The 26,745-nt window shown below is 44.6% G+C and overlaps 1 protein-coding gene across 1 annotated transcript in view; it reads right to left on the reverse strand.

Moving 5' to 3' along the window:
* Positions 1-26,745, reverse strand: part of LOC124021628 (LARGE xylosyl- and glucuronyltransferase 1-like) — a 114,513-nt gene that overhangs the window by 83,337 nt on the left and 4,431 nt on the right. The window contains exons 3-5 of the mRNA XM_046336766.1: positions 22,799-22,881; positions 10,041-10,164; positions 9,476-9,647 (exon numbers count right to left, since the gene is read on the reverse strand). Coding sequence (XP_046192722.1) covers positions 9,476-9,647; positions 10,041-10,164; positions 22,799-22,881 — 379 coding nt within the window. The remainder of the gene's footprint in view (positions 1-9,475; positions 9,648-10,040; positions 10,165-22,798; positions 22,882-26,745) is intronic.

The raw sequence follows: 26,745 nt of genomic DNA on the forward strand, positions 1-26,745 counted from the left end.
AGGGTGTGAATGGTAGGGATGACATTAGACTGGGTGTGAATGGTAGGGATGACATTAGACTGGGTGTGAATGGTAGGGATGACATTAGACTGGATGTGAATGGTAGGGATGACATTAGACTGGGTGTGAATGGTAGGGATGACATTAGAGGGTGTGAATGGTAGGGATGACATTAGAGGGTGTGAATGGTAGGGATGACATTAGACTGGGTGTGAATGGTAGGGATGACAGAGGGTGTGAATGGTAGGGATGACATTAGACTGGGTGTGAATGGTAGGGATGAATGACTGGGTAATGGGATGACATTAGACTGGGTGTGAATGGTAGGGATGACATTAGACTGGGTGTGAATGGTAGGGATGACATTAGACTGGGTGTGAATGGTAGGGATGACATTAGACTGGGTGTGAATGGTAGGGATGACATTAGACTGGGTGTGAATGGTAGGGATGACATTAGAGGGTGTGAATGGTAGGGATGAGATTAGACTGGGTGTGAATGGTAGGGATGACATTAGACTGGGTGTGAATGGTAGGGATGACAGAGGGTGTGAATGGTAGGGATGAGATTAGAGGGTGTGAATGGTAGGGATGAGATTAGAGGGTGTGAATGGTAGGGATGACATTAGACTGGGTGTGAATGGTAGGGATGACATTAGACTGGGTGTGAATGGTAGGGATGACATTAGACTGGGTGTGAATGGTAGGGATGACATTAGACTGGGTGTGAATGGTAGGGATGACATTAGACTGGGTGTGAATGGTAGGGATGACATTAGACTGGGTGTGAATGGTAGGGATGACATTAGACTGGGTGTGAATGGTAGGGATGACAGACTGGGTGTGAATGGTAGGGATGACATTAGAGGGTGTGAATGGTAGGGATGACATTAGAGGGTGTGAATGGTAGGGATGACATTAGACTGGGTGTGAATGGTAGGGATGACAGAGGGTGTGAATGGTAGGGATGACATTAGAGGGTGTGAATGGTAGGGATGACATTAGAGGGTGTGAATGGTAGGGATGACAGAGGGTGTGAATGGTAGGGATGACATTAGACTGGGTGTGAATGGTAGGGATGACATTAGACTGGGTGTGAATGGTAGGGATGACATTAGACTGGGTGTGAATGGTAGGGATGACATTAGAGGGTGTGAATGGTAGGGATGACATTAGAGGGTGTGAATGGTAGGGATGACATTAGACTGGGTGTGAATGGTAGGGATGACATTAGACTGGGTGTGAATGGTAGGGATGACATTAGACTGGGTGTGAATGGTAGGGATGACATTAGAGGGTGTGAATGGTAGGGATGACAGAGGGTGTGAATGGTAGGGATGACATTAGAGGGTGTGAATGGTAGGGATGAGATTAGAGGGTGTGAATGGTAGGGATGACATTAGACTGGATGTGAATGGTAGGGATGACATTAGACTGGGTGTGAATGGTAGGGATGACATTAGACTGGGTGTGAATGGTAGGGATGACATTAGACTGGGTGTGAATGGTAGGGATGACATTAGACTGGAAGAGGAAGTAGCAGTCAGTCAGTAAAACAACAGAGGAAGTAGCAGTCAGTCAGTAAAACAACAGAGGAAGTAGCAGTCAGTCACTAAAACAACAGAGGAAGTAGCAGTCAGTCAGTAAAACAACAGAGGAAGTAGCAGTCAGTCAGTAAAACAACAGAGGAAGTAGCAGTCAGTCAGTAAAACAACAGAGGAAGTAGCAGTCAGTCAGTAAAACAACAGAGGAAGTAGCAGTCAGTCAGTAAAACAACAGAGGAAGTAGTAGTCAGTCAGTAAAACAACAGAGGAAGTAGCCGTCAGTAAAACAACAGAGGAAGTAGCAGTCAGTCAGTAAAACCCGCCCTTAAAACCGTCTCCTGCAATGTGCTCTGAGGAGACGGCAGGGACAGAGGAAGTGAGGATTGGAGGAAAAGACAAATAGGGAAAGAGTATCAGAGAAAATGTTTTTCAAGAAATTTACTTTGAAGTCTTTAAAGTAACCTGCCTGACACTATAGAATATATACTGCACCAGTCAGTCTACTGAGAATAGAATACATACTGGACTAGTCAGTCTACTGAGAATAGAATACATACTGGACTAGTCAGTCTACTGAGAATAAAATACTGGACTAGTCAGTCTACTGAGAATAGAATACATACTGGACTAGTCAGTCTACTGAGAATAGAATACATACTGGACTAGTCAGTCTACTGAGAATAAAATACTGGACTAGTCAGTCTACTGAGAATAGAATACATACTGGACTAGTCAGTCTACTGAGAATAGAATACATACTGGACTAGTCAGTCTACTGAGAATAGAATACATACTGGACTAGTCAGTCTACTGAGAATAGAATACATACTGGACTAGTCAGTCTACTGAGAATAAAATACTGGACTAGTCAGTCTACTGAGAATAAAATACATACTGGACTAGTCAGTCTACTGAGAATAAAATACATACTGGACTAGTCAGTCTACTGGGAATAAAATACATACTGGACTAGTCAGTCTACTGGGAATAAAATACATACTGGACTAGTCAGTCTACTGAGAATAAAATACATACTGGACTAGTCAGTCTACTGGGAATAAAATACTGGACTAGTCAGTCTACTGAGAATAAAATACTGGACTAGTCAGTCTACTGGGAATAAAATACATACTGGACTAGTCAGTCTACTGAGAATAAATACATACTGGACTAGTCAGTCTACTGAGAATAAAATATATACTGGACTAGTCAGTCTACTGAGAATAAAATACATACTGGACTAGTCAGTCTACTGAGAATAAAATACATACTGGACTAGTCAGTCTACTGAGAATAAAATACATACTGGACTAGTCAGTCTACTGAGAATTAAATACATACTGGACTAGTCAGTCTACTGAGAATAAAATACATACTGGACTAGTCAGTCTACTGGGAATAGAATACATACTGGACTAGTCAGTCTACTGAGAATTAAATACTGGACTAGTCAGTCTACTGAGAATAAAATATATACTGGACTAGTCAGTCTACTGAGAATTAAATAAAATACATACTGGACTAGTCAGTCTACTGAGAATTAAATAAAATACATACTGGACTAGTCAGTCTACTGAGAATAGAATATATACTGGACTAGTCAGTCTACTGGGAATAAAATATATACTGGACTAGTCAGTCTACTGAGAATAAAATACATACTGGACTAGTCAGTCTACTGAGAATAAAATATATACTGGACCAGTCAGTCTACTGAGAATTAAATATAAACTGGACTAGTCAGTCTACTGAGAATTAAATATATACTGGACCAGTCAGTCTACTGAGAATAAAATATATACTGGACTAGTCAGTCTACTGAGAATTAAATACATACTGGACCAGTCAGTCTACTGAGAAGGGTTAGGGTTAGGGTCAGACATCTAGCTAGGTTTCTACCCAAACAACAACCTACAGTCAGACATCTAGCTAGGTTTCTACCCAAACAACAACCTAGTCAGACATCTAGCTAGGTTTCTACCCAAACAACAACCTACAGTCAGACATCTAGCTAGGTTTCTACCCAAACAACAACCTACAGTCAGACATCTAGCTAGGTTTCTACCCAAACAACAACCTAGTCAGACATCTAGCTAGGTTTCTACCCAAACAACAACCTACAGTCTGAGACATCTAGCTAGGTTTCTACCCAAACAACAACCTACAGTCAGACATCTAGCTAGGTTTCTACCCAAACAACAACCTACAGTCAGACATCTAGCTAGGTTTCTACCCAAACAACAACCTACAGTCAGACATCTAGCTAGGTTTCTACCCAAACAACAACCTACAGTCAGACATCTAGCTAGGTTTCTACCCAAACAAGCAGTTAGAGACAGAGACCCAGAAGGGGGCTGTAGGGGCAGTTAGAGACCCAGCAGGGGGCTGTAGGGGCAGTTAGAGACCCAGCAGGGGGCTGTAGGGGCAGGGGCAGTTAGAGACCCAGCAGGGGGCTGTAGGGGCAGTTAGAGACCCAGCAGGGGGCTGTAGGGGCAGTTAGAGACCCAGCAGGGGGCTGTAGGGGCAGTTAGAGACCCAGCAGGGGGCTGTAGGGGCAGTTAGAGACCCAGCAGGGGGCTGTAGAGGCAGTTAGAGACCCAGCAGGGGGCTGTAGGGGCAGTTAGAGACCCAGCAGGGGGCTGTAGGAGCAGCACTAGACACCTGAATCTACAGAGATAGTTTTACCTCTTTGCCTGAACATTCACAATGACAAGCTACTATCTGCATACTGTCTCCTGGGTAAAATAATGCATGGGAGGCGGAGATTTCAATATTAGACTTTCAGAATCCTAAACCACCAATCACTGTTAATCCAAACCAATGTGCCTGCGATACGCTGCTTAAGAATCCCTGCTTGGGAAAGAATGATTGGCTGGCTAGATGGAACAGAGAGTGGTTTGAATTCTAATTGGACTGTAAAGTAGTTCTGAATTCTAAACATTAAAATAGAATACATTATGGTAATTAACAATTATTTTTTGATGTCACAATTCAGTGTTGGCACTGTAGGTGATTTGTGGTATAATGGTTTGAAACAACTAATGGAATTGTAAGTAGTTCTGAATTCATTAAAATAGCAAAGTAGAAGGAATTTAAGTTTCAGCACTGTAGGTGATTCTACTTTAAAAATGGGATAAAACCACAGGTTTAAAATAGGGAGTACTTAGCATCTAACACGTTGCTGTACACCTGTGGATGTGCTAGGATCCATGTGCCTCCCTAATGGCACCCTATTCCCTATATAGTGCACTACTTTATAGCACCCTATTCCCTATATAGTGCACTACTTTATAGCACCCTATTCCCTATATAGTGCACTACTTTATAGCACCCTATTCCCTATATAGTGCACTACTTTATAGCACCCTATTCCCTATATAGTGCACTACTTTATAGCACCCTATTCTATTCCCTATATATATAATATATAATATATGCCATTTAGCAGACGCTTTTATCCAAAGCGACTTACAGTCATGTGTGCATACATTCTACGTATGGGTGGTCCCGGGGATCGAACCCACTACCCTGGCGTTACAAGCGCCATGCTCTACCAACTGAGCTACAGAAGGACTACAGTGCACTACTTTATAGCACCCTATTCCCTATATAGTGCACTACTTTATAGCACCCTATTCCCTATATAGTACACTACTTTTGTCCAGGGCAAATGAGGCATGTGGTAGTGCACAGCCATTGTCAGTATGTGAGAATTCAGCGGGTGGGGGGGACAGCTAACTGAATGGGGTGAGAGGTAGAAAGGACAGGCTAACTGAATGGGGTGAGAGGTAGAAAGGACAGGCTAACTGAATGGGGTGAGAGGTAGAAAGGACAGGCTAACTGAATGGGTGAGGGGTAGAAAGGACAGGCTAACTGAATGAGGTGAGAGGTAGAAAGGACAGGCTGACTGAATGGGTGAGAGGTAGAAAGGACAGGCTAACTGAATGGGGTGAGAGGTAGAAAGGACAGGCTAACTGAATGGGTGAGAGGTAGAAAGGACAGGCTAACTGAATGGGTGGGGAGGTGGAAAGGACAGGCTGACTGAATGGGTGAGGGGTAGAAAGGACAGGCTAACTGAATGGGGTGAGAGGTAGAAAGGACAGGCTAACTGAATGGGTGAGAGGTAGAAAGGACAGGCTAACTGAATGGGTGGGGAGGTGGAAAGGACAGGCTGACTGAATGGGTGAGAGGTAGAAAGGACAGCTAACTGAATGGGTGAGAGGTAGAAAGGACAGGCTAACTGAATGGGGTGAGAGGTAGAAAGGACAGGCTAACTGAATGGGGTGAGAGGTAGAAAGGACAGGCTAACTGAATGGGTGAGAGGTAGAAAGGACAGGCTAACTGAATGGGTGGGGAGGTGGAAAGGACAGGCTGACTGAATGGGTGAGGGGTAGAAAGGACAGGCTAACTGAATGGGGTGAGAGGTAGAAAGGACAGGCTAACTGAATGGGTGAGAGGTAGAAAGGACAGGCTAACTGAATGGGTGGGGAGGTGGAAAGGACAGGCTGACTGAATGGGTGAGAGGTAGAAAGGACAGCTAACTGAATGGGTGAGAGGTAGAAAGGACAGGCTAACTGAATGGGGTGAGAGGTAGAAAGGACAGGCTAACTGAATGGGTGAGGGGTAGAAAGGACAGGCTAACTGAATGGGTGAGAGGTAGAAAGGACAGGCTGACTGAATGGGGTGAGAGGTAGAAAGGACAGGCTAACTGAATGGGTGAGAGGTAGAAAGGACAGGCTAACTGAATGGGGTGAGAGGTAGAAAGGACAGGCTAACTGAATGGGTGAGAGGTAGAAAGGACAGGCTAACTGAATGGGGTGAGGGGTGGAAAGGACAGGCTAACTGAATGGGTGAGAGGTAGAAAGGACAGGCTAACTGAATGGGTGAGAGGTAGAAAGGACAGGCTAACTGAATGGGGTGAGAGGTAGAAAGGACAGGCTAACTGAATGGGGTGAGAGGTAGAAAGGACAGGCTAACTGAATGGGGTGAGAGGTAGAAAGGACAGGCTAACTGAATGGGTGAGAGGTAGAAAGGACAGGCTAACTGAATGGGTGAGGGGTAGAAAGGACAGGCTAACTGAATGGGTGAGAGGTAGAAAGGACAGGCTAACTGAATGGGGTGAGAGGTAGAAAGGACAGGCTAACTGAATGGGGTGAGAGGTAGAAAGGACAGGCTAACTGAATGGGTGAGAGGTAGAAAGGACAGGCTAACTGAATGGGTGAGAGGTAGAAAGGACAGGCTAACTGAATGGGGTGAGAGGTAGAAAGGACAGGCTAACTGAATGGGTGAGAGGTAGAAAGGACAGGCTAACTGAATGGGTGAGAGGTAGAAAGGATAGGGTGGGGGTGGGGTATGAACAGGGTGGGGTATGAACAGAGTGGGGTATGAACAGGGTGAGGTATGAACAGGGTAGGGGGTATGAACAGGGTGGGGTATGAACAGGGTGGGGTATGAACAGGATGGGGTATGAACAGGGTGGGGTATGAACATGGTATGAACATGGGGGGGGTATGAACAGGGTGGGGTATGAACAGGGTGGGGTATGAACAGGGTGGGGGTGGGGTATGAACAGGGTGGGGGGTGGGGTATGAACAGGGTGGGGTATGAACAGGGTGGGGTATGAACAGGGTGGGGTATGAACAGAGTGGGGTATGAACAGGGTGGGGAATGAACAGAGTGGGGTATGAACAGGGTGGGGGTGGGGTATGAACAGGGTGGGGGTGGGGTATGAACAGGGTGGGGTATGAACAGGGTGGGGTATGAACAGGGTGGGGTATGAACAGGGTGGGGGTGGGGTATGAACAGGGTGGGGGTGGGGTATGAACAGGGTGGGGTATGAACAGGGTGGGGTATGAACAGGGTGGGGTATGAACAGGGTGGGGTATGAACAGGGTGGGGAATGAACAGGGTGGGGGTGGGGTATGAACAGGGTGGGAGGTGGGGTATGAACAGGGTGGGGTATGAACAGGGTGGGGTATGAACAGGGTGGGGTATGAACAGGGTGGGGTATGAACAGGGTGGGGTGGGGTATGAACAGGGTGGGGAATGAACAGGGTGGGGTATAAACAGGGTGGGGTATGAACAGGGTGGGATATGAAAAGGGTGGGGGGTGGGGTATGAACAGGGTGGGGTATGAACAGGGTAGGGTGTGAACAGGGTGGGGTATGAACAGGGTGGGGTATGAACAGGGTGGGGGTGGGGTATGAACAGGGTGGGGGTGGGGTATGAACAGGGTGGGGTATGAACAGGGTGGGGTATAAACAGGGTGGGGTATTAATAGGGTGGGGTATGAACAGGGTGGGGTATTAACTGGGTGGGGTATGAACATGTTGGGGTATGAACAGGGTGGGGGGTGGGGTATGAACAGGGTGGGGTATGAACAGGGTGGGGTATAAACAGGGTGGGGTATTAACAGGGTGGGGTATGAACAGGGTGGGGGTGGGGTATGAACAGGGTGGGGTATGAACAGGGTGGGGTATGAACAGGGTGGGGTATTAACAGGGTGGGGTATTAACAGGGTGGGGTATGAACAGGGTGGGGTATGAACAGGGTGGGGTATGAACAGGGTGGGGTATGAACAGGGTGGGGTATGAACAGGGTGGGGTATGAACAGGGTGGGGGTGGGGTATTAACTGGGTGGGGTATGAACAGGGTGGGGTATGAACAGGGTGGGGTATTAACTGGGTGGGGTATGAACATGTTGGCTAGTGGTGAAGCATAATGTGAACTGGTAATGAAGATTGATCCAAAGCCCATCCAAAGGTAATACACAGTGGGACAGAAAGGGACCCATAAATCTCTGGAGTCCACCTCCTCCCTCCCCCCAACCTCCCTCTTCCTCCTCACAGAACAACAATAAGCAAATCATCAATTGAATTTAAATTCACGTCCTGAATAGACTGCTCAATTAGGAACCAAACGTAGCCTAGTGGTTGGAGCATTGGGCCAGTTACCGGAAAGTTGCTGGATCGAATCCCCGAGCTGACTAGGTAAAGAAATCTGACGTTCTGCCCCTGAGCAAGGCAGTTAACCCACTGTTCCCCAGGCCCTGAGCAAGGCAGTTAACCCACTGTTCCGTGGGCCCTGAAAAGGCAGTTAACCCACTGTTCCCCGGGCCCTGAGCAAGGCAGTTAACCCACTGTCCCCCAGGCCCTGAGCAAGGCAGTTAACCCACTGTTCCGCAGGCCCTGAACAAGGCAGTTAACCCACTGTTCCATGGGGCCTGAACAAGGCAGTTAACCCACTGTTTCCCAGGCCCTGAACAATGCAGTTAACCCACTGTTCCCTGGGCCCTGAGCAAGGCAGTTAACCCACTGTTCCCCAGTCCCTGAGCAAGGCAGTTAACCCCCTGTTCCCCAGGCCCTGAGCAAGGCAGTTAACCCACTGTTCCCTGGGCCCTGAGCAAGGCAGTTAACCCACTGTTCCCTGGGCCCTGAGCAAGGCAGTTAACCCACTGTTCCCCAGGCGCTGAGAAAGGCAGTTAACCCACTGTTCCCTGGGCCCTGAGCAAGGCAGTTAACCCCTGTTCCCCAGGCCATGAGCAAAGCAGTTAACCCACTGTTCCCCGGGCCCTGAGCAAGGCAGTTAACCCACTGTTCCCCGGGCCCTGAACAAGGCAGTTAACCCACTGTTCTCCAGGTGCTGAAGACGTGGATGTTGACTAAGGCAGCCCCCCCACACCTCTCTGATTCAGAGGGTTAAATGAGGAAGACACACTTCAGTTGAATGCATTCAGTTATACAACTGACTAGGTATCCCCCTTTCCCAAACAGAAGAAAAATAACTTGAAACAGGGAGGGACTAACTGACCTTGTCCAATAAGAAACACTCATTTTAGTTTTGCTAGTGGCTCCTAATGAATACAACCCCCCTTAGCAGAAGCAACAGGAAGCACAATTTACACCCCAACAGGAAAGGATGTAGTCGCCTCACCTTTGAACTTGTGGAAGACGGCCCAGAGCTCAGCGATGTCCGTAGCGAAGGTGATATCTGTGTCCAGGACGATGACTTTCTGCAGGTCTGGGGGTAAGGTCTTGGTGAGCACCAGCTTCATCAGACCGTAGATACCGGAGTAATGCTTGTTGGGGATCCACGACACCTCAGCCTGACAGAAGAGAAGGAGGTAGAGGGTTAACAGACACGAACGTGGACAGTCTTGATGAGGAAGCATGACACCTCAGTCCAGATTAACAGACCGAAACAGGATGTGTGTGTTTTTTTTTTGGGGGAGTCGGCTGTAGATGTGTGTGTTTGAGGAGGGCAGATGGAGTAGTTGTTGTTTCGGAGGGGGGGTTCGGCTGTAGATGTGTGTGTTTTGGGGGGGGGGGGCTGTAGATCGGCTGTAGATGTGTGTGTTTTGGGGGGGGGGTCGGCTGTCGATGTGTGTGTTTTGGGGGTGGGGGGGTCCCGGCAGTAGATGTGTGTGTTTTGGGGGGTCCCGGCTGTAGATGTGTGTGTTTTGAGGGGGGGGGGGGTCCCGGCTGCAGATGTGTCTCACCTTGAGTTCGTCTGCATCGTAGAAGTCCACCCTGACTGCAGGGACCATCCAGGTACGGAACAGAGAGGCTAGGATCTGCTGGGCTGTAGAGTCCGTTATGATGTGGAAGTGGAGAGGGTTTCGCCTGCAAGAGACACACACACACGCACGCACGCACACACACACACACGCACACACACACGCGCACGCACACACGCACACGCGCGCACACACACACACACACACACACACACACACACACACACACACACACACACACACACACACACACACACACACACACACACACACACACACACACACACACACACACACACACACACACACACACACACACACACACACACACGACAGAGGGATAAGGTGAGACTCAGAGCATAAGCGCAATACTTTAAAGTAGATTTAGAAAACAACATGGACCCTCTGGATATAAACACACAGAACAACATGGACCATCTGGATATAAACACACAGAACAACATGGACCATCTGGATATAAACACACAGAACAACATGGAACCTCTGGATATAAACACACAGAACAACATGGAACCTCTGGATATAAACACACAGAACAACATGGAACCTCTGGATATAAACACACAGAACAACATGGAACCTCTGGATATAAACACACAGAACAACATGGAACCTCTGGATATAAACACACAGAACAACATGGAACCTCTGGATATAAACACACAGAACAACATGGAACCTCTGGATATAAACACACAGAACACACAGAACAACATGGAACCTCTGGATATAAACACACAGAACAACATGGAACCTCTGGATATAAACACACAGAACAACATGGAACCTCTGGATATAAACACACAGAACAACATGGAACCTCTGGATATAAACACACAGAACGACATGGAACCTCTGGATATAAACACACAGAACAACATGGAACCTCTGGATATAAACACAGAACAACATGGAACCTCTGGATATAAACACACAGAACACACAGAACAACATGGAACCTCTGGATATAAACACACAGAACAACATGGAACCTCTGGATATAAACACACAGAACACACAGAACAACATGGAACCTCTGGATATAAACACACAGAACAACATGGAACCTCTGGATATAAACACACAGAACAACATGGAACCTCTGGATATAAACACACAGAACAACATGGAACCTCTGGATATAAACACACAGAACAACATGGAACCTCTGGATATAAACACACAGAACACACAGAACAACATGGAACCTCTGGATATAAACACACCAGAACAACATGGAACCTCTGGATATAAACACACAGAACACACAGAACAACATGGAACCTCTGGATATAAACACACAGAACAACATGGAACCTCTGGATATAAACACACAGAACAACATGGAACCTCTGGATATAAACACACAGAACAACATGGAACCTCTGGATATAAACACACAGAACAACATGGAACCTCTGGATATAAACACACAGAACAACATGGAACCTCTGGATATAAACACACAGAACACACAGAACAACATGGAACCTCTGGATATAAACACACAGAACAACATGGAACCTCTGGATATAAACACACAGAACACACAGAACAACATGGAACCTCTGGATATAAACACACAGAACAACATGGAACCTCTGGATATAAACACACAGAACAACATGGAACCTCTGGATATAAACACACAGAACAACATGGAACCTCTGGATATAAACACACAGAACAACATGGAACCTCTGGATATAAACGTGATCCTGGACAACACCCTGTCGTTCTCAACCAACATCAAGGCGGTGGCCCGTTCCTGTAGGTTCATGCTCTACAACATCCGCAGAGTACGACCCTGCCTCACACAGGAAGCGGCGCAGGTCCTAATCCAGGCACTTGTCATCTCCCTTCTGGATTACTGCAACTCGCTGTTGGCTGGGCTCCCTGCCTGTGCCATTAAACCCCTTCAACTCATCCAGAACGCCGCAGCCCGTCTGGTGTTCAACCTTCCCAAGTTCTCTCACGTCACCCCGCTCCTCCGTTCTCTCCACTGGCTTCCAGTTGAAGCTCGCATCCGCTACAAGACCATGGTGCTTGCCTACGGAGCTGTGAGGGGAACGGCACCTCAGTACCTCCAGGCTCTGATCAGGCCCTACACCCAAACAAGGGCACTGCGTTCATCCACCTCTGGCCTGCTCGCCTCCCTACCACTGAGGAAGTACAGCTCCCGCTCAGCCCAGTCAAAACTGTTCCCTGCCCTGGCCCCCCAATGGTGGAACAAACTCCCTCACGACGCCAGGACAGCGGAGTCAATCACCACCTTCCGGAGACACCTGAAACCCCACCTCTTTAAGGAATACCTAGGATAGGATAAGTAATCCCTCTCACCCCCCCTTAAATTTTAGATGCACTATTGTAAAGTGACTGTTCCACTGGATGTCATAAGGTGAATGCACCAATTTGTAAGTCGCTCTGGATAAGAGCGTCTGCTAAATGACTTAAATGTAATGTAATGATAAACACACAGAACAACATGGAACCTCTGGATATAAACACACAGAACAACATGGAACCTCTGGATATAAACACACAGAACAACATGGAACCTCTGGATATAAACACACAGAACAACATGGAACCTCTGGATATAAACACACAGAACAACATGGAACCTCTGGATATAAACACACAGAACAACATGGAACCTCTGGATATAAACACACAGAACAACATATCTGTTCAGATAACACGTCTATAACACGTCTATAACACGTCTATAACATGATATATCTGTTCAGATAACACGTCTATAACACGTCTATAACACGTCTATAACACGTCTATAACACGTCTATAACACGTCTATAACACGTCTATAACACGATATATCTGTTCAGATAACACGTCTATAACACGTCTATAACACGATATATCTGTTCAGATAACACGCCTATAACACATCTATAACACGTCTATAACATGATATATCTGCTCAGATAACACGCCTATAACACGTCTATAACATGATATATCTGTTCAGATAACACGCCTATAACACGTCTATAACATGATATATCTGTTCAGATAACACGCCTATAACACGTCTATAACATGATATATCTGCTCAGATAACACGTCTATAACATGTCTATAACACGCCTATAACATGATATATCTGTTCAGATAACACGTCTATAACACGCCTATAACACGTCTATAACACGCCTATAACACGTCTATAACACGTCTATAACATGATATATCTGTTCAGATAACACGTCTATAACACGCCTATAACATGATATATCTGCTCAGATAACACGCCTATAACACGCCTATAACATGATATATCTGTTCAGATAACACGCCTATAACACGCCTATAACATGATATATCTGCTCAGATAACACGCCTATAACACGCCTATAACACGCCTATAACATGATATATCTGTTCAGATAACACGCCTATAACACGCCTATAACACGCCTATAACACGCCTATAACATGATATATCTGTTCAGATAACACGCCTATAACATGTCTATAACATGATATATCTGCTCAGATAACACGCCTATAACACGCTATAACATGATATATCTGTTCAGATAACACGCCTATAACACGCTATAACATGATATATCTGTTCAGATAACACGCCTATAACACGCCTATAACATGATATATCTGCTCAGATAACACGCCTATAATACGTCTATAACACGCCTATAACATGATATATCTGTTCAGATAACACGCCTATAACACGCCTATAACACGCCTATAACACGCCTATAACACGCCTATAACACGCCTATAACACGCCTATAACACGCCTATAACACGCCTATAACACGCCTATAACATGATATATCTGTTCAGATAACACGCCTATAACACGCCTATAACATGATATATCTGCTCAGATAACACGCCTATAACACGCCTATAACACGCCTATAACATGATATATCTGTTCAGATAACACGCCTATAACACGCCTATAACATGATATATCTGCTCAGATAACGCCTATAACACGCCTATAACATGATATATCTGTTCAGATAACACGCCTATAACACGCCTATAACATGATATATCTGCTCAGATAACACGCCTATAACACGCCTATAACACGCCTATAACATGATATATCTGTTCAGATAACACGCCTATAACACGTCTATAACACGCCTATAACATGATATATCTGCTCAGATAACACGTCTATAACACGTCTATAACATGATATATCTGTTCAGATAACACGTCTATAACACGCCTATAACATGATATATCTGTTCAGATAACACGCCTATAACACGTCTATAACATGATATATCTGCTCAGATAACACGCTATAATACGCCTATAACACGCCTATAACATGATATATCTGTTCAGATAACACGCCTATAACACGCCTATAACACGCTATAACACGCCTATAACACGCCTATAACACGCCTATAACACGCCTATAACACGCCTATAACATGATATATCTGTTCAGATAACACGCCTATAACACGCCTATAACATGATATATCTGCTCAGATAACACGTCTATAACACGTCTATAACACGTCTATAACATGATATATCTGTTCAGATAACACGCCTATAACACGTCTATAACATGATATATCTGCTCAGATAACACGCTATAACACGTCTATAACACGATATATCTGTTCAGATAACACGCCTATAACATGATATATCTGTTCAGATAACACGTCTATAACATGATATATCTGTTCAGATAACACGTCTATAACACAATATATCTGTTCAGATAACACGCCTATAACACGTCTATAACATGATATATCTGTTCAGATAACACGCCTATAACATGATATATCTGTTCAGATAACACGCCTACAACACGATATATCTGTTCAGATAACACGTCTATAACACGTCTATAACATGATATATCTGTTCAGATAACACGCCTATAACATGATATATCTGTTCAGATAACACGTCTATAACATGATATATCTGCTCAGATAACACATCTATAACACGTCTATAACACATCTATAACACATCTATAACATGATATATCTGTTCAGATAACACGCTATAACATGATATATCTGTTCAGATAACACGCCTATAACACGCCTATAACACGCTATAACACGCCTATAACACGATATATCTGTTCAGATAACACGCCTATAACACGCCTATAACACGCCTATAACACGCCTATAACACGCCTATAACACGCCTATAACACGATATATCTGTTCAGATAACACGCCTATAACACGCCTATAACACGCCTATAACATGATATGTCTGTTCAGATAACACGCCTATAACACGCCTATAACACGCCTATAACACGCCTATAACACGCCTATAACACGCCTCTATAACACGCCTATAACACGCCTATAACACGCCTATAACACGCCTATAACATGATATATCTGTTCAGATAACACGCCTATAACACGCCTATAACACGCTATAACATGATATATCTGTTCAGATAACACGTCTATAACATGATATATCTGTTCAGATAACACGCCTATAACATGATATATCTGTTCAGATAACACGCCTATAACATGATATATCTGTTCAGATAACACGTCTATAACATGATATATCTGCTCAGATAACACGCCTATAACACGCCTATAACACGCTATAACTATAACACGCTATAACATGATATATCTGTTCAGATAACACGCTATAACACGCCTATAACACGTCTATAACATGATATATCTGTTCAGATAACACGTCTATAACACGCCTATAACACGTCTATAACACGCCTATAACACGATATATCTGTTCAGATAACACGCCTATAACACGCCTATAACACGCCTATAACATGACATGTCTGTTCAGATAACACGCCTATAACACGCCTATAACACGCCTATAACACGCCTATAACACGCCTATAACATGATATATCTGTTCAGATAACACGCCTATAACACGCCTATAACACGACTATAACAAGTCTAACACGCCTATAACACGCCTATAACACGCCTATAACACGCCTATAACACGATATCTGTTCAGATAACACGCCTATAACACGCCTATAACACGCCTATAACACGCCTATAACACGCCTATAACACGCCTATAACACGCCTATAACACGCCTATAACACGCCTATAACACGCCTATAACACGCCTATAACACGCCTATAACACGCCTATAACACGCCTATAACACGCCTATAACACGCTATAACACGCCTATAACACATCTATAACACGATATATCTGTTCAGATAACACGTTATAACACGCCTATAACACGCCTATAACACGCCTATAACACGCCTATAACATGATATATCTGTTCAGATAACACGCCTATAACACGCCTATAACACGCCTATAACATGATATATCTGTTCAGATAACACGCCTATAACACGCCTATAACACGCCTATAACACGATATATCTGTTCAGATAACGCCTATAACACGCCTATAACACGCCTATAACACGCCTATAACACGCCTATAACACGCCTATAACACGCCTATAACATGATATATCTGTTCAGATAACACGCCTATAACACGCCTATAACACGATATATCTGTTCAGATAACACGCCTATAACACGCCTATAACACGATATAACACGTTCTATAACACGCTATAACACGCCTATAACACGATATATCTGCTATAACACGCCTATAACACTATAACATCTATAACATGATATATCTGTTCAGATAACACGCCTATAACACGCCTATAACACGCCTATAACATGATATATCTGTTCAGATAACACGTCTATAACATGATATATCTGTTCAGATAACACGCCTATAACACGCCTATAACATGATATATCTGTTCAGATAACACGCCTATAACACGCCTATAACATGATATATCTGTTCAGATAACACGCCTATAACACGCCTATAACATGATATATCTGCTCAGATAACACGCCTATAATACGCCTATAACACGCCTATAACATGATATATCTGTTCAGATAACACGCCTATAACACGCCTATAACACGCCTATAACACGCCTATAACACGCCTATAACACGCCTATAACATGATATATCTGTTCAGATAACACGCCTATAACACGCCTATAACATGATATATCTGTTCAGATAACACGCCTATAACACGCCTATAACACGCCTATAACACGCCTATAACACGATATATCTGTTCAGATAACACGCCTATAACACGCCTATAACACGATATATCTGTTCAGATAACACGCCTATAACACGCCTATAACACGCCTATAACATGATATGTCTGTTCAGATAACACGTCTATAACACGCCTATAACACGCCTATAACACGTCTATAACACGCCTATAACACGCCTATAACACGCCTATAACATGATATATCTGTTCAGATAACACGCCTATAACACGCCTATAACACGCCTATAACATGATATATCTGTTCAGATAACACGTCTATAACATGATATATCTGTTCAGATAACACGCCTATAACATGATATATCTGTTCAGATAACACGCCTATAACATGATATATCTGTTCAGATAACACGCCTATAACATGATATATCTGCTCAGATAACACGCCTATAACACGCCTATAACACGCCTATAACACGCCTATAACACGCCTATAACACGCCTATAACATGATATATCTGTTCAGATAACACGCCTATAACACGCCTATAACACGCTATAACATGATATATCTGTTCAGATAACACGCCTATAACACGTCTATAACACGCCTATAACACGCCTATAACACGATATATCTGTTCAGATAACACGCCTATAACACGCCTATAACACGCCTATAACATGACATGTCTGTTCAGATAACACGTCTATAACACGTCTATAACACTATAACACGTCTATAACACGCCTATAACACGTCTATAACATGATATATCTGTTCAGATAACACGCCTATAACACGCCTATAACACGCCTATAACACGCCTATAACACGCCTATAACACGCCTATAACACGATATATCTGTTCAGATAACACGTCTATAACACGCCTATAACACGCCTATAACACGCCTATAACACGCCTATAACACGCCTATAACACGCCTATAACACGCCTATAACACGCCTATAACACGCCTATAACACGCCTATAACACGCTATAACACGTATAACACATCTATAACACATCTATAACACATCTATAACACGATATATCTGTTCAGATAACACGCCTATAACACGCCTATAACACGCCTATAACACGCCTATAACACGCCTATAACACGCCTATAACACGCCTATAACACGTCTATAACACGCCTATAACATGATATATCTGTTCAGATAACACGCCTATAACACGCCTATAACACGTCTATAACATGATATATCTGTTCAGATAACACGCCTATAACACGTCTATAACACGCCTATAACACGATATATCTGTTCAGATAACGCCTATAACACGATATATCTGTTCTATAACACGCCTATAACACGCCTATAACATAACACGCCTATAACATGATATATCTGTTCAGATAACACGCCTATAACACGCCTATAACACGATATATCTGTTCAGATAACACGCCTATAACACGCCTATAACACGCCTATAACACGCCTATAACACGCCTATAACACGCCTATAACACGCCTATAACACGTCTATAACACATCTATAACATGATATATCTGTTCAGATAACACGCCTATAACACGCCTATAACACGCCTATAACATGATATATCTGCTCAGATAACACGCCTATAACATGATATATCTGTTCAGATAACACGCCTATAACATGATATATCTGTTCAGATAACACGCCTATAACACGCCTATAACATGATATATCTGTTCAGATAACACGCCTATAACACGCCTATAACATGATATATCTGCTCAGATAACACGCCTATAACACATCTATAACACGCCTATAACATGATATATCTGTTCAGATAACACGCCTATAACACGCCTATAACACGCCTATAACACGTCTATAACATGATATATCTGTTCAGATAACACGCCTATAACACGCCTATAACACGATATATCTGTTCAGATAACACGCCTATAACACGCCTATAACACGCCTATAACACGCCTATAACACGCCTATAACACGCCTATAACACGCCTATAACACGCCTATAACACGCCTATAACACATCTATAACATGATATATCTGTTCAGATAACACGCCTATAACACGCTATAACACGTCTATAACATGATATATCTGCTCAGATAACACGCTATAACATGATATATCTGTTCAGATAACACGTCTATAACATGATATATCTGTTCAGATAACACGCCTATAACACGTCTATAACATGATATATCTGTTCAGATAACACGCCTATAACACGCCTATAACATGATATATCTGCTCAGATAACACGCCTATAACACATCTATAACACGTCTATAACATGATATATCTGTTCAGATAACACATCTATAACACATCTATAACATGATATATCTGCTCAGATAACACGTCTATAACACGTCTATAACATGATATATCTGCTCAGATAACACGTCTATAACACGCCTATAACATGATATATCTGTTCAGATAACACGCCTATAACATGATATATCTGCTCAGATAACACGCCTATAACACGCCTATAACACGTCTATAACATGATATATCTGTTCAGATAACACGTCTATAACACGTCTATAACATGATATATGTGAGAGCTTGAGAGAGGAGGAAACACACACACACACGACAGGGACCTCTCTACACCAACATGAGATTGATTTTTATTAATAGAAATGGACGAGGAAGGGGCCTACTTTGTCTCTGATCCAACAGAACCGTAGGAACACCTATAGACAGAATCACAGCCAGTGTTTTGGTCTCTGCTCTGGGCTGTCAGACAGAATCACAACCTGTGTTTTGGTCTCTGCTCGGGGCTGTCAGACAGAATCACAGCCTGTGTTTTGGTCTCTGCTCTGGGCTGTCAGACAGAATCACAGCCAGTGTTTTGGTCTCTGCTCTGGGCTGTCAGACAGAATCACAGCCAGTGTTTTGGTCTCTGCTCTGGTCTGTCAGACAGAATCACAGCCAGTGTTTTGGTCTCTGCTCTGGGCTGTCAGACAGAATCACAGCCAGTGTTTTGGTCTCTGCTCTGGTCTGTCAGACAGAATCACAACCTGTGTTTTGGTCTCTGCTCGGGGCTGTCAGACAGAATCACAGCCTGTGTTTTGGTCTCTGCTCTGGGCTGTCAGACAGAATCACAGCCCTGGGGGGTAATAAATCCTGTCACATAAAGCCCAGATACAAGGTCTAGACCCAGGATGACATTCAACAGGGATGACAGGATAAACTCCTCGTCTATAATCGATTCCATTCAGAAATATTCTTCTAAAAGAGACTGTGTATTTCTGGGGTTAAATATCTCCCTTGGCTCTGTAGACTGGAAGTTGTTCTGACATAGCAGATGACACAATTTATTAACCTAAACAATGTGCCTGATCCACACAGAATAACAATGGCCCTGATCCACACAGAATAACAGTGTGTTCTGATCCACACAGAATAACAATGTCTCTGATCCACACAGAATAACAGTGTGTCTGATCCACACAGAATAACAGTGTCTCTGATCCACACAGAATAACAGTGTGTCTGATCCACAAAGAATAACAATGTGTCTGATCCACACAGAATAACAATGTGCCTGATCCACACAGAATAACAGTGTGTCTGATCCACACAGAATAACAGTGTGTCTGATCCACACAGAATAACAGTGTGTCTGATCCACACAGAATAACAGTGTGCCTGATCCACACAGAATAACAGTGTGCCTGATCCACACAGAATAACAGTGTGTCTGATCCACACAGAATAACAATGTGCCTGATCCACACAGAATAACAGTGTGTCTGATCCACACAGAATAACAATGTGTCTGATCCACACAGAATAACAATGTGTCTGATCCACACAGAATAACAATGTGCCTGATCCACACAGAATAACAGTGTGTCTGATCCACACAGAATAACAGTGTGTCTGATCCACACAGAATAACAGTGTGTCTGATCCACACAGAATAACAGTGTGTCTGATCCACACAGAATAACAGTGTGTCTGATCCACACAGAATAACAGTGTGTCTGATCCACACAGAATAACAGTGTGTCTGATCCACACAGAATAACAGTGTGTCTGATCCACATAGAATAACAGTGTGTCTGATCCACACAGAATAACAGTGTGTCTGATCCACATAGAATAACAGTGTGTCTGATCTACACAGAATAACAATGTGTTCTGATCCACACAGAATAACAGTGTCTCTGATCCACACAGAATAACAACGTGTCTGATCCACACAGAATAACAGTGTCTCATCCACACAGAATAACAGTGTCTCTGATCCACACAGAATAACAACGTGTCTGATCCACACAGAATAACAGTGTCTCTGATCCACACAGAATAACAGTGTCTCTGATCCACACAGAATAACACTGTGTCTGATCCACAGAATAACAGTGTGTCTGATCCACACAGAATAACAGTGTCTCTGATCCACACAGAATAACAGTGTCTCTGATCCACACAGAATAACAGTGTCTCTGATCCACACAGAATAACAGTGTCTCTGATCCACACAGAATAACAGTGTGTCTGATCCACACAGAATAACAGTGTGTCTGATCCACACAGAATAACAGTGTGTCTGATCCACACAGAATAACAGTGTGTCTGATCCACACAGAATAACAACGTGTCTGATCCACACAGAATAACAACGTGTCTGATCCACACAGAATAACAGTGTCTCTGATCCACACAGAATAACAATGTCTCTGATCCACACAGAATAACAGTGTCTCTGATCCACACAGAATAACAGTGTCTCTGATCCACACAGAATAACAGTGTCTCTGATCCACTAACTCACACAAACTGTAGAACCCAGTTCCCTACATTTGAACATAAAAATGTTTTTTTATCGAACAAAACTGTGCTACGTTTTATCTCTGGGACCCCCTCAGGATGACAGATCAGAGCCTGATGACTGAATTGTAAGTGCATTATTTACCTTCAGAGGTGAATGTATCAAACCAGTCGATGTGATAAAAGTGTTCTGTTGTTGCTCACTCTCCTCAAACAATAACATGGTGTTGTTTCACTGTAATAGCTACTGTAAATTGGACACTACAGTTAGATTAACAGGAATGTTAAGCTTTCTGCCCATATGAGACATGTCTATGTCCCGGAAAGTTGGCTGTTGTTTTACAACGTCATTCCAGTCACGTTATCAACAACCGTACCGGTTTAGGGACACCCATCCTGTAGTTAAGGTAGAAGCGTTTAGAAATGTATTCTGTTCTCATTTACAATAAAATCTCTCTCACACACACACACACACACACACACACACACACACACACACACACACACACACACACACACACACACACACACACACAGAGCTAGGGGGTTCACTGAGGTGGTGGCGTTGCCATGCGACTGAGAGTGGGCGGCATGCGACTATTCAGACTGCTGAGAGAGGAGGGCTGTAGACAGGCCCAGCTGTGTGTGTGTGTGTGTGTGTGTGTGTGTGTGTGTGTGTGTGTGTGTGTGTGTGTGTGTGTGTGTGTGTGTGTGTGTGTGTGTGTGTGTGTGTGTGTGTGTGTGTGTGTGTGTGTGTGTGTGTGTGTGTGTGTGTGTGTACCTACCTGTGAAAAAGGACTGACTTGACGAGTGTAACCACATCACGACTGGCGTTGTACCCGGCACACACGATGGCCACGTGAATGGTCTGAGAGGAGAGAGAGAGAATGGAAGAGAGAGGAAGAGAGAGACAGCAGGTGAGGGAGAGAGAGAGAGAGAGAGAGAGAGAGAGAGAGAGAGAGAGAGAGAGAGAGAGAGAGAGAGAGAGAGAGAGAGAGAGAGAGAGAGAGAGAGAGAGAGAAAGAAAGAAAAGTGGGGGGAAACAGAGAGAGAGTAAAGAACATTATTTTCTACAAAGTCCAACATGATTTGTCCTCTGCTTGTAGCAGTAACAGAACCCCTTATCACATGTCTCTGAACACTAAGCACCATTTAGTTAGGCAATTATTTCAGAGGGAATAGTGTTTATCCCACATCAAGACTAAATCCCACATTCGAAACCCACTATAGTAGCACCAGGGGAAGAATACAGTATGTGAACTAGCTCAAGCCCATCTTTACTGCCTTCTAGGAACCAATCAGCACGAGGCTAAAGCCCTTTATAGATGGGGGTCACAGTATTGTATTGAACATTCGTTTCAGGGCTGATGCCCGACTGACTGAGTGTTGTCCTCAATGCTATTGTCTTGACACTGGTGCAGATTTAAACAACACTGCATTACAGGGTTGCTTGGGAAATACAAGGAGTCAAATCATTGGTAGGAAAAACATTTCGTCATCGTTGTGATGACGCCAGATTGACTTTAGACGCACTATAACGTTAGCCAGCTAACTAAGATCGAGGGGACAACAGTAACTTAGCGAGCTGACATTAGCATCGTTAGCCAATTTTTAAATAACAAACTTTGCTAGCGAACGGCAACGTTGCCGTCTCTCTAAAGTACACATGAAAGAATCACAATGACGGAAAAGTTGTTTCCGACTAATTATTTACTTTAGCAAATGTCAACGTATTTCCAGACCACTAATTATATTATAGTATATACTAGACTATAGTGTCATTTATATCAAACAGTCATAATCCCTGTTCATAATGACTGTTGGGCCTCAGTCTACCGTTGGGCCTCAGTCTACCGTTGGGCCTCAGTCTACCGTTGGGCCTCAGTCTACCGTTGGGCCTCCGTCTACCGTTGGGCCTCCGTCTACCGTTGGGCCTCCGTCTACCGTTGGGCCTCCGTCTACCGTTGGGCCTCCGTCTACCGTTGGGCCTCCGTCTACCGTTGGGCCTCCGTCTACCGTTGGGCCTCCGTCTACCGTTGGGCCTCCGTCTACCGTTGGGCCTCCGTCTACCGTTGGGCCTCCGTCTACCGTTGGGCCTCAGTCTACCGCTGGGCCTCAGTCTACCGCTGGGCCTCAGTCTACCGCTGGGCCTCAGTCTACCGCTGGGCCTCAGTCTACCGTTGGGCCTCAGTCTACCGTTGGGCCTCAGTCTACCGTTGGGCCTCAGTCTACCGCTGGGCCTCAGTCTACCGCTGGGCCTCAGTCTACCGCTGGGCCTCAGTCTACCGCTGGGCCTCAGTCTACCGTTGGGCCTCAGTCTACCGTTGGGCCTCAGTCTACTGCGGAGTCCGTAGAACGGTAAAAACAAAGGTAGCGACGTGACCGAGAGACTGAAGAGCAACACACACATCAACAGCGAGTCTAAATGCACAGCACTGCTCCTGTTGTCCTGTTGAGTTGGAAGATTCATATATTTGGAAACCTTATATGACTCCTAAATGACTCTTATCTGACTCCTAAATGACTCTTATCTACGTAAGTTCTGTAAGTTCATTATCTACGGTCTTCTCTACAAACACACACTGTTAGTTCATTATCTATAGTCTTCTCTACAAACACACACTGTTAGTTCATTATCTACGGTCTTCTCTACAAACTTTAAGGACAGTAGAGATGGACCAATCAGGACAGTAGAGATGGACCCAATAAGGACAGTATAGATGGGCCAATCAGGACTACTCAAAGCACAGTGCAGCTGGTAATACCCATCATGCCCTTTGTCAGAGCCTTGCTAGTGATGAACGTGTCTGAAATAATATTACTGTGACATCACAGTACTAAAGACCCCCCAACAAACCTGCTGTTAGAATGACCTGACAGACAGACACAACAGAGGGCATATAGAGGAGATGTACTGTGACATCACAGTACTAAAGACCCTCCAACAAACCTGCTGTTAGAATGACCTGACGGACAGACACTCAATGACCGTAGCCAATAATATTACTGTGACATCACAGTACTAAAGACACTCCAACAAACCTGCTGTTAGAATGACCTGACGGACAGACACTCAATGACCGTAGCCAATAATATTACTGTGACATCACAGTACTAAAGACACTCCAACAAACCTGCTGTTAGAATGACCTGACGGACAGACACTCAATGACCGTAGCCAATAATATTACTGTGACATCACAGTACTAAAGACACTCCAACAAACCTGCTGTTAGAATGACCTGACGGACAGACACAACAGAGGGCATATAGAAGAGATGTACTGTGACATCACAGTACTAAAGACCCTCCAACAAACCTGCTGTTAGAATGACCTGACGGACAGACACAACAGAGGGCATATAGAAGAGATGTACTGTGACATCACAGTACTAAAGACCCTCCAACAAACCTGCTGTTAGAATGACCTGACAGACAGACACTCAATGACCGTAGCCAATAATATCACCATATTTAATATGGCCAGACTTTAATAAATAAATAGTCCGGGTGGCCATTTGATTAATTGTTCAGCAGTCTTATCGCTTGGGGGGTAGAGGCTGTTTAAGGAGTCTTCTGGTCCTAGACATGGCGCTCCGGTACCGCTTGCCGTGCGGTAGCAGAGAGAACAGTCTATAACTTGGGGTGTGTGGAGGCTGTTTGAGGAGTCTTCTGGTCCTAGACATGGCGCTCCAGTACCGCTTGCCGTGCGGTAGCAGAGAGAACAGTCTATAACTTGGGGTGTGTGGAGGCTGTTTAAGGAGTCTTCTGGTCCTAGACATGGCGCTCCGGTACCGCTTGCCGTGCGGTAGCAGAGAGAACAGTCTATAACTTGGGGTGTGTGGAGGCTGTTTGAGGAGTCTTCTGGTCCTAGACATGGCGCTCCGGTACCGCTTGCCGTGCGGTAGCAGAGAGAACAGTCTATAACTTGGGGTGTGTGGAGGCTGTTTGAGGAGTCTTCTGGTCCTAGACATGGCGCTCCAGTACCGCTTGCCGTGCGGTAGCAGAGAGAACAGTCTATAACTTGGGGTGTGTGGAGGCTGTTTAAGGAGTCTTCTGGTCCTAGACATGGCGCTCCGGTACCGCTTGCCGTGCGGTAGCAGAGAGAACAGTCTATAACTTGGGGTGTGTGGAGGCTGTTTGAGGAGTCTTCTGGTCCTAGACATGGCGCTCCAGTACCGCTTGCCGTGCGGTAGCAGAGAGAACAGTCTATAACTTGGGGTGTGTGGAGGCTGTTTAAGGAGTCTTCTGGTCCTAGACATGGCGCTCCGGTACCGCTTGCCGTGCGGTAGCAGAGAGAACAGTCTATAACTTGGGGTGTGTGGAGGCTGTTTAAGGAGTCTTCTGGTCCTAGACATGGCGCTCCGGTACCGCTTGCCGTGAGGTAGCAGAGAGAACAGTCTATAACTTGGGGTGTGTGGAGGCTGTTTAAGGAGTCTTCTGGTCCTAGACATGGCGCTCCGGTACCCCTTGCCGTGCGGTAGCAGAGAGAACAGTCTATAACTTGAGGTGTGTGGAGGCTGTTTAAGGAGTCTAGACATGGCGCTCCGGTACCGCTTGCCGTGCGGTAGCAGAGAGAACAGTCTATAACTTGGGGTGTGTGGAGGCTGTTTAAGGAGTCTAGACATGGCGCTCCGGTACAGCTTGCCGTGCGGTAGCAGAGAGAACAGTCTATAACTTGGGGTGTGTGGAGGCTGTTTAAGGAGTCTAGACATGGCGCTCCGGTACCGCT

The sequence above is a fragment of the Oncorhynchus gorbuscha genome, unplaced genomic scaffold (assembly GCF_021184085.1).
Source record: "Oncorhynchus gorbuscha isolate QuinsamMale2020 ecotype Even-year unplaced genomic scaffold, OgorEven_v1.0 Un_scaffold_1150, whole genome shotgun sequence".
Taxonomy (NCBI): Eukaryota; Metazoa; Chordata; class Actinopteri; order Salmoniformes; family Salmonidae; genus Oncorhynchus; species Oncorhynchus gorbuscha.